This window comes from Humulus lupulus, chromosome 2 (assembly GCF_963169125.1).
Source record: "Humulus lupulus chromosome 2, drHumLupu1.1, whole genome shotgun sequence".
NCBI lineage: Eukaryota > Viridiplantae > Streptophyta > Magnoliopsida > Rosales > Cannabaceae > Humulus > Humulus lupulus.
The window spans coordinates 242,570,331-242,587,539 of NC_084794.1; the positions used below are offsets into that span (position 1 = coordinate 242,570,331).

Consider the following 17,209-nt stretch of genomic DNA (forward strand, 5'->3'; position numbering starts at 1 on the left):
AGCTTGTCGACGTCTTTCTACTCAATGCATCCGCTACTTTGTTGGCTTTCCCAGGGTGGTATAAAATTTCACAGTCGTAGTCTTTGACTAATTCCAACCACCTTCTTTGTCTCATATTAAGTTCTTTCTGGGTAAAGAAGTACTTCAGACTTTTGTGATCGGTAAAAATTTTACATCTTACTCCATAGAGATAATGTCTCCAAATTTTCAAGGCAAAAACTACCGCAGCTAACTCTAGATCATGTGTGGGGTAGTTCTTCTCGTAATCCTTTAATTGTCTGGAGGCGTAAGCTACTACTCTTTCTTCTTGCATCAACACCGCTCCTAATCCCATCTTTGAAGCGTCACAGAAAATTTCAAACTCGTCTGTACTATTCGGGATGGTGAGGACTGGGGCATTAGTTAGTCGATTCTTTAATTCCATAAAACTCTTCTCACAAGCTTCCGTCCATATGAATCGACTATTCATTCTAGTGAGTGCCGTAAGTGGGGTTGCGATTTTGGAAAACCCTTCTATGAATCGTCGATAATATCCAGCTAAGCCCAGAAAACTTCTTATTTCAGTTGCATTCCTTGGCTGGGACCATTCTTTTACTGCTTCCACCTTAGCTGGATCCACCAAAATCCCACTTTTTGATACAACATGTCCCAAAAAGTTAATCTTGTCGAGCCAAAATTCACACTTCTTGAATTTGGCATACAGTTGTTCCTTTTTGAGAGTTTCCAGCGTACGTCTTAGATGTTCCTCATGTTCTTTTTCTGACTTTGAGTATATAAGGATATCATCGATAAACACAACGACAAATTTATCCAAGAAATCCTTAAATACTCTATTCATGAGGTCCATGAAAGCTGCAGGAGCATTGGTTAGTCCAAATGGCATCACCAGAAATTCGTAATGTCTGTAACGAGTTCGAAACGCCGTTTTGGGAATATCATGTTCCTTCACCTTGAGCTGGTGGTATCCCGAACGAAGGTCTATCTTTGAAAATACTGCCGCTCCTTGTAGTTGGTCGAATAAATCATCAATCCTTGGTAGCGGGTACTTATTTTTAATCGTCACTTTGTTGAGCTCCCTGTAATCAATGCACATTCTCATTGTGCCATCCTTCTTCTTCACGAATAGTACTGGGGCTCCCCACGGTGAATGACTGGGTCTTATAAACTTCTTTTCCAAAAGTTCCTCCAGTTGAGTCTTTAGTTCCTTCAGTTCGGCAGGTGCCATGCAGTAAGGGGCCTTTGAAATCGGAGTTGTACCAGGTAACAACTCGATCTCAAACTCAATTTCACGATCGGGAGGAATTCCAGGAAGATCTTCTGGAAATACTTCCATGAATTCGCGTACAATATGAACGTCTTCAGGTCGCGCAAGCTTCTCTTTCGAGACGTCACAAATCATTGCTAGATATCCGGTGCATCCGTTTGCTAATAATTTCCTGGCCTTTGCTGCAGAAATCATTAGTGAAGGGGTTCGCTTCTCTTTCCCTTGAAAATGAACTTCTTCTTCTCCAACCGGTGCAAAAACGACTTCTTTCTTACTACAGTCGATTCTAGCGTTATATGTTGTTAGGAAATCCATTCCTAAAATGACGTCATAGTCCTTCATGTCGATAATGATCAGGTTAACATATAGTTCCCTGTCATTGATTGTAATTGGTATAGTCTTATACCAATGAGTTGAGTATAGCACTTCCCCGGAGGGTAGTGCTACACTAAAAATTGTATCCATCTCAACAGGTAATCCATTTAGTCTACCAACTAAATGCACTGATGCGAATGAGTGTGTAGCTCCAGAATCAACTAATACTGATGCAGGGACATTATTGAAAAGGAGCTGACCTGAGATTACTGTGGATGGACTTGCTTCCGCTTCTTCCCGAGTCAGGGCAAAGACTCTGGCGTTTGTTTTCTTTTCTTCTCCTCCTTTATACTGTTCGGTACGGTTGGAACATTCCTTTGCAAAGTGTCCCGGCTTCCCACATATGTAACATGTGTTAGTACCAATCCGACATTCACCAGGATGATATCTGTTACATTTGGGGCATTGAGGAAATCCTGGCTTTTCTTGGGACTGCTCCTTTCCTCTCTTGTTGTTGTTGTTGTTGAAACTCCACTGGTTAGGCCGCTTCTTGTCACTATTTCTCTGACTTGGACCACCTTTTATGAAATGGTTATTTTGCCGATTTCGGAAGTTCCTTGCGCCCTGTCTTCTGAATTCAGCTTCTTTCTCCCGTTCTTGCATCAGTATTGCCCTTTCGATCTTCAAGGCTTTGTCAGCTACTTTGGAAAAAGAAGCTCCCTCCAAGTCTGCTACTTCGAGATCTTTACGGATGTCAGGATGAATAACATTTTTGAAATGCTTGATTTTTAATTCATCCGTACAGACCATGTGGGGGGCGTATCTTGAGAGTTCATTAAATTTTCGAATAAACTCTTCCATCAGCATCTTTTTCTGCCTTAGGTAGGTGAATTCTCTTGCTTTTTCATCTTTTAAGGCAGTTGTAAGGTATCTTTCTTCCAACAAGTTTCAAAAATGTTCCCAAGTCATTGTGTCTACTCCATGGATGGCCGCCATAGTATCCCACCAATAGCTAGCATCCTCCCTCAACAAGTATATTGCTAGCCGTACTTTGTCAACTTGGGGGACTCGAGCTAGATCAAAAAGTCTTTCCATCGTGCGAATCCAATTCTCTGTTACTTTTGAATCAATGCTTCCATAAAATTCCGGGGGGTGGAATTTCATAAAGGTCTCCGGAGAGTAATTGGCTGTCGCATTTCTGACTTCTATTGAAGGAGTCGGAGGTGGTGCGTGTTGTTGTGCTCCATTTGTTGGTGGGTGGTCTGCGCTCTCATGTGGTGATTCTTCATTACCCTGTGGTCGTCCTTCATTTCTTTGTTGCCTTAGGAATTGTTCTAGTAACTCTTCTAACCGTTGGTTTTTCTCCCTTTCTTCCTGAAATCTCCGCATTAGCTCAGCAACATTTGGAATAGTTTGCTCTGCAGTAGGCTCTCCAGCTGCATGTCCTTCCATTCTTCAATTCTAAAAGGTCATGAGTTGGGATGATTACCATGAATAAAACTTTCTTGAAAGTAAATCACCATATCACTTATTTACACGTCAAGTAGCGCTAGATATAACTTTGCTAAGGGATAAAATTTTAACGCAAATATATATATTTATAAGGACTTACTTGATGAGTACCACGCTTACCATCATGCTTGTACATATGGGATTGTCTTCAAAACCGAACCGCTCTGATACCACTCTGTAACGACCTCCTTTCTTAACATACATATATATAGAGTAAAAACAAATTTTAACCTAAATATGACAATACTGAAATTCTGAATTTACAAAAACTTTATTAAACAATACATAAATAATGTTTATAACCTTAACCACACAATACTCACAACTAGATAAAAACTTTATCTTACATACAAATCTTAATACTTTTATAAATCATTTTCGTGGCGTTACTACACCTTAACGTAGAAATGAAAATGTATCCAACTGTTAAATTGAAAAGCTTTATGTAAATTACAAAGTTCATGAAATACTTTTTAAAGCTTTAAGTAAATGATAAAGTTCACAAAATACTTTTAATGAAATATAATAAAACCAAGTTTCTTGTTTATTTATAAAATAGCATAGCAGAACTCCACTCCCTTCAGGTCAGCCCCATATGTACAGTCATGTTGGCCCCACGTATACTCATCAACAATTTATATTTGGGGTCTCTTACCTACAATACAAAACATTATCTGATGAGCTAAGGCTCAGTAAGTAGAATAACTACCTCATATGCATTAAAATAAACATGCAACATGCTATGTATTTTCTTTCTTTCACTTTCCTTTCTTTTGGGCCCTAGAGGATGCTGCTGCCGGCATTACATAGGGAATCACATTCCCACCTGAACATAACATGATAATAGGGAATTTCTCCCTCATAAACATTCATTATATAGGGACGTACATCTCCCTCCTTACTTATTTGGGACTTAGGTCTCCCAAGCAGCACCTCTACTTTAACGCTTTCAGTAACTTGTCTGTGAACATTAAGCATGCTTATGCATAATAATTATAACATTCTTGAAAATAACTTATGCATAAGAACATGGCAGGATAACATATAAAGCATATAAATGCACATAAGACACATAAAAGACTTGTATTGTAGATGAGGATTCTACTTACCTTGCGTCTTGATAAAACAATCGAAATTGTTAGCTTCCTGATAAAAACACAAACTATTAAATTACATAAAATCTACATTATGAAATGTTAGCTTAATATTGTTATTATCCCATTTTTCCTGTTTTAGTGCTTATTTTATGTCCAGGCGTATGGTCATACTATAGTTGTCCATGACAAGGTCTTGATCTAAAAGTCGTGGTCATGGTCATACTGAAAAGTCCAGGTCATAATACTTGTCCATAATAATAGGGAATAAGGTCATAAGAGTCCATAATAATAGTCCAAGGTATGACCATAGCCTATATAAGTTTACTATTATGAGGATACATTAAAAAAATAGTTCATATTTCAATTTTGGCATTTGTAAAATATGACGACATGGTAAAATAATCCATATATAAATTTTAGCATTTTAATGGCATAGTAAAGTAATCTATATAAATTTTGGCATTATAATGGCATGGTAACATAATCCATATATAAATTTGGCATTATAGTAAAATAATCTATATATAAATTTTTGGTATTATAACGGCATAGTAAAATAATCTACATATAACTTTTGGCATTATAACGTCATAGTAAAATAATCTATATATAAATTTTGGCATTATAACGGCATAGTAAAATAATCTATATATAAATTATAACGGCATAGTAAATTAATCTATATATAAATTTTTGCATTATAACGGCATAGTAAAATAATCTATATATAAATTTTGGCATTATAACGGCATAGTAAATTAATCTATATATAAATTTTTGCATTATAACGGCATAGTAAAATAATCTATACATATATAATAACTAAATAACTGAAAAGAAAGGCTCGGGAAGAGCTTACCTAAAAGGTTTTCGTAGGCTAGCGTTATGGACAGAACTTCGCCTAGATCTCCGAGGTTTAGAACTTTAGAAGGATGTTAAGAATATTTTTGGGTAGAGTAAGAGAAATGAAATGAGGTTTTTGTGATTTCAAGATGAGTTTTGGAAGGGCTATTTATAGGAAAAACTTGGGATACTATTCTAATAAAATATTAAAAATAATAAGCATAGTGGAATAATAACATATTCAAAATATCAAGCATAGTAATTTGCTTAAGTCATCAATGTGTCACTACTGCATCAACATGTGGAACCCATGGGGTGGACCCCGCTGTGGGACCCATGTGGACCCTACTGTGGGACCCTTGTGGACCCCACTGTGGGACCCACTATGAATAGTACCCGGTGAATAGTAAAAAAATGAAAATTTCCCAATCTTCTTATATTACTTAGTCTAGCATTTTTGACTCACAAACTTTTCTGAAAAAGTTTCTCTAACACCCATAAATTAATTATTCCCACCTATTGGTTACTTCGACAACTTAGAATTGTTAAAATCCCATAATAGAAAACAACTACACCCCCAACGGTCATGAACACTATTCACCAACGGTCATAAACGGCTAGTTTTTGCCCTATAAATATTTGTTCCTTCAACCATTTATTTGCACAACTTCTTCATCTCTTAACCTTCTAGATAAAATTCATCATCAAAACATGAATTTCTCTTTATTTTTCATAACTTTAGTGATTGTTTGCTTGTATTTAGCATCATTCTATGGGTATTATACTAATGAAATGCCCATGAATGTTATAGTTGCATATTCATTAGTTATTCTTCCACTTTACTTAATAGCTCTAACATTCGGTTAGCATTGTAATGCACTCAAAAATGAATAAAAAAAATCTTCTCTTATCTTTCATAATTGTTATAATTTGTAAAAAGAAAATGGGAGTTACAGCTTCGTCTAGACCCACTTGTTCTAAGGTATCTAGTGTAACTTGAGGTTTTTCTTGGTTTTCCTCTAGATTGATTCTTTTTAGGCACGCTGGTAGGTCCTACTGTAATTGCTATTTTTCAGGGGAGTTGTCATGGGAAGTAGTGCCAGAGCTATTTATTTCTTTTAAGGTAAGGAAGCACTTTTTGGCCTGCTTCTGGCAGCCTTTGATGTCAACCGTGTAGCGCCCGTTGAGTGATTGACACCGCATCACCTGATGTAGAGTTGAGACTACCCCCTGCATCCGGTGGATCCAATTTCTCCCCATGATGGCGTTGTAGCTTGTGGTGGAGTCTATAATGAGAAAGTCTACTGGCAGGGCGCGTTTTGCAGCCACCACAGTTAATCGAACGACGCCCTTTGGATAGACTCTTTGGCTGTTGAATCCCAAAATGGGCATGGTGGAGGGCCGGATCTGATTCTCTTCTAGCCCCATCTTCTGGAAGGCTTCCCAGAAGAGGATGTCGACCCCACTGCCCCCGTCGATCAGAACTCTGCCCAGCTGACAATGGTCTACTTGTAGGGAAATGACGAGTGGATCATCATGGGGTAGGTGGACGCCCTTCAGGTCATCATCGGTGAAGGTGATTGCAGAGGCTGGGTAGCTTCTGTCTTCTGAAGTGACAAGATTGACCACGTGGCCTAATGATTTGTATCGCTTCACTCGTTCTTCCATCCTTTTATGGATTTTAGTTACATGCTCTTGATTATCAGTGGGTTCTACGATCCCGTGGATCATAGGGACTTGCTTAAGAGGCTCATGGGTGCTGTCAGAGGCTATGTGCACGGGGTCTGACGCCTGTGGAGCGGGGGCAGAAGCGGGGTTCTACCGCGAGGGGCCTGGTCTGCCCGTCTCCTTGATGTATTGAGTAAGCCTCCCACTCCTCATGAGGGCTTGGATCTGATTGTTCAAATTATGTCATTCATCGATCGTATGACCGTGATCTTTGTGGAAGAGACAATATCTGTTTTTATCCCTTCTGTCAGATGGAGTGGTAATTTTGTAGGGCTCTCGCCAGATAGGTCTGTCTTTATTTTCTTTATAAATGACTTCTTGCGAGACGGTGTATTCGAAGGCTGGGTATCGTGATGGCTGTCGATCCTGTCTTGGCCTTTTTCCGTCCTTCGTATGATCTGTTTGGTTCCGCTTCCTCTTGTCATCCCTGGCAGGTGGTGGAGGATTATTTGTTGGCGGAGCAGAGATGAGTGCAGACTTCTTCTGTGCACGCTCTCGAAATTATAATACCCTGAAAACGCCCTCGGCTCGGGTCTGCACGTCCGTCATGTCGTATGGTGGTGTCATGGTGAGATTCTCATGTAAGAGAGATCCCACCTGCAGGCTTTTGACGAAGAGATTGCTGCGATGAGTGGGTCGACGTCGTGGATTTGATGCACGAGGTCAATGAAACGCTGTAAGTATGCTTTCGGATGTTCATTCTCCCCCTGTTCAATCTGATAGAGATCGGCCATTATTCTGGGCGCCTCTCGGTTCGCGTTGTACTGCTATAAGAAGGTCCGTCGGAGATCACTAAAACTGTTGAGTGACCCGGGCTTTAATTGTCGGAACCATAACAGAGCTGGCCCGGAGAAAGTCGTTGAAAAGACTTTTCATTGTATGGCTTCGTTATTAGCTTCTAATGCCATCTTCTGTTGAAATTGAAATAGGTGGTTTAGTGGGTCTCCCTTTCCATTGAACGCAGGCAGGGAAGGGATGACGAAGTCTCGAAGCTTTGGCTCATTCTGAATCCATTCTGAGAAAGGCGATTTCTCAGTGGTTCTTGATACTAGATCCAAATGTTCGATGGCGTAGGCGGATAGCCCATCTGAGAACTTCTGCATCATTTCCCTCATCATGTCTTCTTTCCAGCTGTCCAAGAACCGGATCGAGGGAACATGACCTTCAGAGGGAGAATCGTGTGCGACTTAAGGTGTGGTGCGTTGAGGCCGGACTTCGGCTGCTGGCTGAGCGGGTCCGGTGGGTTCTGCTCCCGTACGCCCATGCGTGTCAGAGGTTGGGGCTTGTCGCTCTTCGACCCTGGAGGATGGCGGGATGCCTTGGGATCTTCCGTTACCTAGGTTCATGTTTTGATGTGTGGAATTAACGCGGTCGATTAGAACGTCAGATCTGCTAGAATCAAGATTGTCGTGGGTTTGGGTGTTGCGAGTCGTGTCAGCGGACCTGCGCAGCTCAGCGATCTCGGCTTCGAGCCTAACTTGGGCTTCGGTTAAAGTCTTGATTGCTTCGTCGGACCGCTGCTGGCTCGCCTCCAACAGGCGACACATCCTTTCAATCTGGTCGCTCATGTCCGCCGGAGGGACACTTTATGCGACTGGGCCCGAAACTCTGTTGCCTTTTGGTGGCATGATTCCTGGGTTTGTAATGGATCTTGATTTCTTGGTTCGACGACGTGGCTAAGGCCGAAAATGTGTCTCGTTTCCCACAGACAACGCCAATTGTTGGGGCAACAATTTGTCTTTCTATATCTGGAAGTAAAAACCCAACGATGAATGATAACTTGCTTCTATTCCGGTGATGAAGTTTGCCTTTGACTTGTTGGGATTACTTGCAAGAAAGACACTCCGATGCTTAAGTCAGTACAAAGTTCGATCCATTTCTCTTCCAAGAATGTCATATTTATAGGACGAAATATGCAAAGCAGTTAGTTGGTTCAAGCGAACCCTGGAATGGGGGGAAAGAAAAATAACTGAATTTCCCTCCAAAAATACCGACTATAAAATGTCTCGCTCAGGGGTCAGAGGCGCAGATTGCCTCTGACCCACAGCTTCTGCCTTCGAAACCTCTTTTTGCCAAAACGCTTCGTTTTGAATATTTGATAAATGAGGAAAGGGTTTTTGGGCCAAACATTTTGGGCCCAACAGTATGATTAGTGTAATCCAATATTAAGTTTCACATATTTTAGTTTAGTAAGTATTATGAAGTATTGTTAATTAATTATAACATGCTACCTCATATAGTGTTTAACCTCTTAAAATATTAAATATCAACTCACAATTATTAAGTAAATATTATTTTCCTATGTATAGTAATCATAAGAGTTATTCTTGTTTACACAAAAGAGAGAGAGGATTATCAAGGATTAATAATTTCAAGAAAAACTTCTAAATTTTAGGTAGAGTAAATGGTATATGGACAGTTTCGACATCTTGAATCTGTGTATAACCGATGCTTTTGGATCATGTCGGATATTGGCTTTATTATGGGGTTTTGTTTTACTTGCTTGAGCAATCACTGCCAAAAAAAAAACCACACATATATACCCAAATTATTTGTCATTCTATACTTTGAACCCTTGCTTAAATTTTACTATAACTTACTAATTACCATAATCTTACACTCATACAAGAACTAGTTCATTTTATCTAAATCTAATTTGAATCTCGAAACTATGTATTTACTTTAAGAGGTCATCCATTGGCTCTCATTGTACATATCTCTATCTAGTTAGCAAGATTTTAGATTGGCAAGTTATGAAGATACGCGACTGAGTCATATTCATATCTTACTTAATTTAATTATAACAAGATTATTAATTGTTCATTAATTTGTGACGTCACTTTCTTAAATCAATTTAGCTGAACTTAAATTGAATTAATAAACAGAATTGTCGGCAACCATATTGTCTAATAGTATTTTTTTTCCTTCCATTAAGATCCTTTTAATAAATGGCTTTAAGCTATAATACACAAACGATTTATGGCATATGCATAATGTACATTTTAGGTTGTTGTACCATATAAGTCAAAGTCATGAACTAGCTCCATTAGTAGGGACTGATGGATATCCAATAAATAGTAGTGACTAAAAGACAGCACTTGTGGTCCATCCAATGAGTTAAGAATTAGGGTCCCAAAGCTTTCGATCCATGGCAGTATTCTTGGTATGTATATACTGGTACTGTGTACTATACAGCACAATAAATATATATAATGGTTGGCTTGATAGTAGTACTATAAGGATCTCAGTTGATAGGTATGTTTGATAATATTGACACTACAATTATGGCAAAAGTTAGGTACTACACCCGAAAAAGATTAAAGCTCTTCACAACATTGAAATAAATTAGTCTGGCCATTTCATTCCCCTATACAAGTACTATCTTCTTTGTCATATGCCTCTTTTGTCATAGACCATTACGAGCATATATAGGAGAATATGTATATGTATGTGACAGAAATATAATATATTTATATTGTTGAAGAAGCAAAACACCCAAAATCAGCAAGAAACCGGAATGATAACACATGCACATGCACAAGCACAATCAAATACATAATATACTTGGTTCGGATCATAAACCGTTCTACATCTATGACAAGGACAGAACTCTAGTCAAAGTCACTAGTAAGTATCAAGAAATTACACCCTCAAACCTATTTCCTCCATTACCATTTAGAATGAAACTATTTCCCCTACAAAAACTCTTCCAACTACTCCAAAAGAAAATGATAGCTATCATATTGATGCGATATACATAATTGTTCAGGATATCATAAAAATATTTGCAATGAAACAATTGCACTATTTCTTCCACGATTTTAAAAATGAACATTTTGTTTTTCCCAAAAATGTTACTAATGTTAATATTTTTGAGAAGCAGCATAAAAGATAACTCATTTTTTATACTGGATAGAACGCAAACATACAATTGGTAGACTCACCTGAGAGCAACGCTTCTGTCTACCGAAGACTGATTAGGTTTTAACTTTCCTTTTTAGTATGTTTTGTGAATGTTATTTTCGTCTGTTTGTTGTTTTGTTTTTGTTTGGGCGTTGTTTATTTTCCATTTTCTCCCAAAATGCGCAAATTTTAGACATTGAGGACAATGTCTCATTTAAGTTGGGAGTAGTGAGTATATTCATATGTTAAAATACATTGTGATTACCATTTTGAAATTTTGAGTTAAATTTTTGCAAAATTCATGACAACAAAATTTTTAGTTTGAGAAAGTTTTTGAATTTCTTACTATTAGAAAGTAGTTTTTTAGAGTAATGCACAACCAAATATGTGAAAGCATCAGTGGAGCAAAGTGGAAGCATCCATTGGAGTTATTTTCCAATCATAGTCATGTGGCTGTCCAAATGCTGAAGGAAAAAGAAACAAGTAAAGTGGACTCAAAAGAACTAGTTCCTCAGACTAGGCGCAACCGAAAACCTCCCAATCCCACGTTGTTCTTGATTTTTTGTTTCAATATGTTCGTGTGACTGGCTTTACACTCTCAGCAGCTTTCGAAGTCTCACCCTGGCCTGCAACTGGTTTCTCCTTGGCTCCATTAGGGTTCATAGTATCCTCCTGCAAAGGTTCTTTGCCTTTATAGGCTTAGAACAGGTTTGGCTTTGCATTCATCTAGGCTGTGGCCTCTCATACGACAGAAGGATTTAGATCGGGGATAACAAAATGGCAGTTGTGGGAGTTAGCCTATCTATATATATTTATCGTGTCATCTGGTTGAGGCACTTGCCATAAAAAATATATATATGTGGAAAGAAAGTTTTTAACATATTCAGTTAAGAAAAATCCTAAATTTTAAATCTTTTAATTTTTTGTGAGTTGTGATTGTGAGAATAAGAAAATAATTTTTAAAATTTCTATTGATGATTTGACTTGGTAAAATTAGTTTGGAATTTAAAACGTGATATTTAATGGAGGGATAATTATTGTTTAAAAGAGCCTTTGTTGTATTTTATTGTAATTTTCTTTTTAGTTTCTTGATTTTTTTTCATTATTTTTATGTTGTCTCTTCTAAAAACATAAAATTAAAAAATATATATTATAAAGATGAAAAAAAAAGAAGTAGAAAGAACAAGAGCAATATTTTTTATTTTCTTCTTTTGTAGTTTTTGAAAAAAAAAATTATTAAGTACAAAAATCAACAATATTGCTACTGCATTTGTTTCAATTTTATGTTATTTAAACAAAAAAAAAACTTTATGTATTTTTATTTATTTATTTAAGTGCGTATTATTTTGGCTCTTTGTATTATTTTGTAAAATTCTGATATATTTTAATGTCATTTAGATTCTGATTAATTAATTAATCTATATTTTGATCAATATTTGTTGACATTGTTTGTTCTAAAATGATATCATCCATCTTTTAGTGTTAATTGATAAATTTGCAACTCCAAGAGTGTCAACCATCTCCCCTAAAAATAATTTCAGTACCTTTGTAAGGATTTTGAGTTAAGACTTTGTTCTTTGGTGATTTTTCAAAACTTTTTATGTTATGAATTGTGGAAAGATGGATTTTTCGAATGACAATTTTGATAGTTTTAAATAACATTTTCTAAAATCCCACTAAACATTTTGTTAAGTAATTTTGCATAATTTGGCTCACTAATTCATCTTAGTAATAGATTTTATCTGCTTGAATTGCTAGGGACTGGTAATAAGCTAGCAGGGAGTTGTGATTAGTGATCAAAAATGCATATTTATTAATTTTAATTGTAAAAATAAATTAAACCTTAATTAATATGAATTATTTTATATATGAAAATATTTAATTTGTTATTATTTTGTAGGGATTAAAGTGAATTTTGACATTTGGAAATGCAAGCAAAAAGAAAAACAGTAAAAATGTTGTTGAAACTTTAAAAGATGGCATTTTTGAAAGAGAATATGGTCATGAACAGTACCACCTCAGGCCCTTTTTCTCTCCCAGTCTAGTCTACTTGGTGCCCTTTTTCCATAATGCGCTGGCTTTGTCTTCACTTTGCAAAATACCAACTTTTGCAAAAATGCCGATTTCTACAAAATGGCAATATTTTTTAACAGCACGTTGCGTTTTCCCATTTGCTCGTTCCGATCAACACCATCAGCTGAAGCTCTCCATTTTCTCCATCACACTCCACCTTCATGCACAACAAAAACCAAAATAACAATTATGTCAACAAGTAAATTAAGCTATCATCTTTTATGTTCTTATAGTTGTAAATGCTATTTCTATAATTGATTAAACTGGACACCAACAACCTATCAAGAGCAAAGAAAGAGACAAGAGTTCAATTGGCAGCACCAGTAGGGTGTCAGCCAAATGGACTCTGGTGCTCAAGTCAGTTCGATTGTCACAGAATATAGTAATAAATATACCAAGTAGAATGATATATGATGAAAGGATGAATGAAAGAACTAAGGATGGCAAGGGAGCTTGAGGACAAGGTCGAGGTCGGATGACTGGTTCGACTATTAGAGTCAAAGTAATAGTTTCAAGTATTCGATATTATATAATCCAAGAGGACTATCTAGATTTCTTTTTATAAGGTCCTTTTGTTGGTATTAATTTGAATAAAATCAGGGCTGTAGCGGAAAGGGTGGTGTTTTTAAAAATCATTAATACCGAGCCAAGATCAATACATATATTTATACATTAAATCTACACACAAATATTTATACCTCTTGTAGCCTATCAAGAGTCGCTAAGTCTTTTTGTATAATCAAACAATCTTCCTATCCACGTGAAGATCATATCACAATCTTCTAAGTTGTTCCTCAAATACACAAGGACATGTGTGGACACATAAGATTCACTAGTTTGATTATTTAGATTCTCTAGGTATTCTTAACTCATGAGATCTAGAGAGTTTGGAGAAGAGAATGATTTAGAGAGTTCTAGAAAATTTTAGGGTTAGAAAATTTCTATCGATCATTTTCTGACTAATCGTTTGATTCTTAAAATTAAAGAGGAGTGTTCATAAAACCGCCCACACCGCACCACAATTTGCAGTTTGGAACCCTTCATGTTGCGGGTTGCATTTTTGTCAAACTACGCGGTGTGGAGCGGTTTGTGATATTAAATTTTATGAACATGGTGTATTCGTCCTGCTTGATAGCTGTTGTATCTTGGGAAGTAATTGCTCACAAATTCTCTAGCACCGTTCAGGTAGAGGGGGCAAATCTGCTTTAAGGAAAGCGTGTTTCGCGTGCCTTGGCTTTGGTTTATTCTTTCTATTATATTGTTTTTCATTTATGTTCCTTAATTAATTATTTATTAATATATATTTTGTTCTTCTCCACTATATTTTTTCTAACACTAAATACCTATTAAGTTTACTATTTGTTCTTTGCTTGGTAATTTCTAACTTTATATATATATATATATATATGACAATTCTCCTATAGGGGCTTTATATTTAGCCCTACCGGTAAGGCTCTCACTGTTTCTCGACCCCTGAACAGTTTTTGGCGCAGTTTTTTTTTGTCACCGTGTATATTGTAGCTATTTAGAGCATCCTGCTAATTTTCAGAAAATTCTAAATAGTTTACAGTACCGAAAAATAGGTTCAAACATGTTTTTCACTCGCATAAAAAAAATTAGTCACGCGTGCAACAACATGTTTGAACCTAGTTTTCGATACTGTAAACTATTCGGAATTTTCTGAAAATTTGCAGGATGTTCTAAATAACTACAATATACACGGTCATAAAAAAATCACGCCGAAAACTATTCACAGGTTGTAAACACTGAGAGCCCTACCGGTAGGACTTAAAGTAAAGCACCTATAGGAGTATGAACTTTTAATTTTATTTATTTCCATATTGCAAAGATTTTTCATATTAAACAACACATGGGGATTTACTTTGCTAGTATAAAGTTCTTTATGGATCCTCCAAATTTGAACAATTTAGATTACTATTCAAAATGCAAATTACTCACATTCTGATAAATGAAGAGTAAGTGGGATATTTTTAGTAAATAAGTAAAATTATGGGATTACATTCAGATTAATAAACTCTTTTAAAATATGGCTGATGTGTGTAAAATTAGTGTATAATATGGGAGTGCATGTATCGTTACTCAGGAAATAATTGTACCAATTAGTTCTGGATCAGTTTGCCACACACCACTAGCATCCAACAAACCAAGAATCTTGTTAGTCCTTGCCCGAGAAGATGTTTTGTGATGAAAGTACTTTGTATTATTGTCCCCTGCCTGCCTGTGACCATTCAACTCGACTACGCTGCCTCCAAAAGATCTCTTCCTTTGCAAAAAGTCGTTCTAGCTCTGGGATTGTGTCACGTAGTTGAAAAGAATAATCACTGTAAGAATCGTTCAGTGTATTTTGGGTTTTCTTAATCTGCTGGTGGAAAGGCCCATATTTTATGGGGTGCCATTGAGAAAGAGCAGCAGCACAAGATTGTAGATTATCTAGTACATCGTGAAGAGCATTGCTATTACTTATCTGTTTCCAGCAGCCCGATATGATGGCCTTAGCCTCGTCATCTTCATTCCATAAGGCTTCATACATAAATCGGCGGGGTCCCTTTGCCATCATTAAATTAGATGGAGGTGAAAGAGTGATCTAACCCAAAAAAATCAAGATGACTAAGGGATGCAGAGGGGTTTTATATTATTCGAGTGCCAATATACCTCTAAATTTGATCAACATTATTATAAAAATATACTATTTATCATGTAATATCCTATTAAAAGACAAGAAAAGAAAATAGACAAGACAAAAGGGTCTATTTTGTTTTGGTCAAAAGTTTGGTATGGGTACATAAATGGCGAAGTTACCAAGAAGAAGAAGAAATTAAAAAAATCGAAAAGAAACAAAGAAGAAAAGGTGAGGAAAGTATCAGAAACAGCTCAGAAATTTCCTCATCTTCTCTTCTTTGTTTATATACCCAAAGCAAAACTACTCGATTCACAGTCGAAGAAGAAGAAGAAGAAAACGAAAATGTCTGGCATGATACCTGGAGTAGGAGTCCCTCACCGGAGGAGGCCAAACCACCACAACCACACCCACCCACCTCATACTTCTTACGACGGCGATCACCGCGACACATCCATGCAATTGAGCCAAACCGCTATCGCTGCCCGCCAACGATTGGAGAAGAGGCTCCGACTCCTTCCCTCAAGGTTAGTTTTCTGTTTCTTTTCTTCTCACCTTTACCTTCTTTTTTATTCGGTTTCGATTGTGTTTTTCTGATTGATTATGTCCCATTTCCATGATCACAGATCGCGTAATTTGAGTCCTCCAATTGGGGATGGAAAACGAAACCCTAGAACGGAGTCGATGGATGATGATAATAGTAATAACAAAAGGTTGAGTTTGAAATTGGCGAGCATGATGAGGCCTTGGAGCTTCCCATCGCACAGAAAGGTCAGCCCTTTTTGATGAGAAATCATTCGTTCAGTCAGTCTAGAAAAAGCTTTGAGATTCAGGAGAGTTATACCAGAGTTGGTGATTGTGTGTATATATCGACAAAGTTAGAGGAGATTTGCCAAGTTGATGTAGTTGTATCAATATGTGCAAAAAAAGAAAAGAAGCAACCTCTAATGGGTTTACCAGTTTTTTTTTTTTTTTTTGGGGTTAATTTTTAAAACTCTCTAACTTAGAACAAACTACTTGGAGATAGAGATAGTGAGAATTGGGCAATTCATGCCCAGCTTTCTTGTTCTGTTGTACTAAATCAATGAAGTTATAGCACCATATTTCCCTTGTATAGTAAAGTCTTTTTTTTAAAGGCTCATACAGAAAGTTTGATCTTCTAGTTTTACCTTAACCGATTTGAAATATAATCATGATATAAGGAATGGTTGAGCCAAGTTCCTGAAACCTTGTCCATAGAATCAAATTTACCAATAATGATAATCAATCATACTCACAGGAAGATTTGTTTTCAGAGAGAATTTATAACAGAATCCACTTGAAGATCTGCTAAATTGAACCTCCCATCAGGAAGATTATGAGAAGAATTGATGAACCAAGTATTACAACCGACCGCACTATCAAAGAAGAAAAGAAGTTCAGGAATGCTTTCACAGAATCAACCATGAAAATATATAATATATAAGAAATTCTTGGGTAAGGATATTCATCAAAAGTGTACAAATTTGATAAATGGTCAAGATTGTATCCAATCAAAATAGCTGGCAACACATGTACAAACATCAATATATTTAACAACAACACTTTATCATAAAATCCAATAAAAGGCAAGCTTTTATGGAATGCACTACTATATTTTTGCATGTTATCCTTTCTTTCTAATTTTGAATAAGCCAATAGGATCAGATAATGAGATAATTAGAAAATCCATATCCAGTTTTAGAAAATTCGGTGATTTCAACTAAGATGCTTTTTTTGTAATAGAACTTGTTTAAGAAAATGCCACTTTTGGTATGTTTATATACTGGAAAGTGTAATTATGGAGCTGACAGCTTT

General features: G+C 36.6%; 2 protein-coding genes across 3 annotated transcripts; one reads left to right on the forward strand and one right to left on the reverse strand.

Moving 5' to 3' along the window:
- Window positions 1-6,096: 6,096 nt before the first annotated feature.
- On the reverse strand, window positions 6,097-6,699 carry LOC133815317 (uncharacterized). Its single transcript, XM_062248171.1, has one exon. It carries the CDS (start codon window positions 6,697-6,699, stop codon window positions 6,097-6,099), a length of 603 nt encoding a protein of 200 aa, XP_062104155.1.
- An 8,860-nt stretch (window positions 6,700-15,559) lies between these two features.
- On the forward strand, window positions 15,560-16,996 carry LOC133819133 (uncharacterized). Of its 2 annotated transcripts, none has more exons than XM_062252306.1 (3): window positions 15,560-15,900; window positions 16,000-16,144; window positions 16,653-16,996. In XM_062252306.1, the coding sequence occupies exons 1-3, from the start codon at window positions 15,719-15,721 to the stop codon at window positions 16,704-16,706; spliced, it is 381 nt and encodes a 126-aa protein (XP_062108290.1). In that variant the 5' UTR covers window positions 15,560-15,718; the 3' UTR covers window positions 16,707-16,996. The 2 variants fall into 2 exon arrangements, with proteins under 2 accessions (XP_062108290.1, XP_062108291.1); XM_062252307.1 differs by having other exon boundaries at window positions 15,563-15,900; window positions 16,669-16,996.
- Window positions 16,997-17,209: the final 213 nt, after the last annotated feature.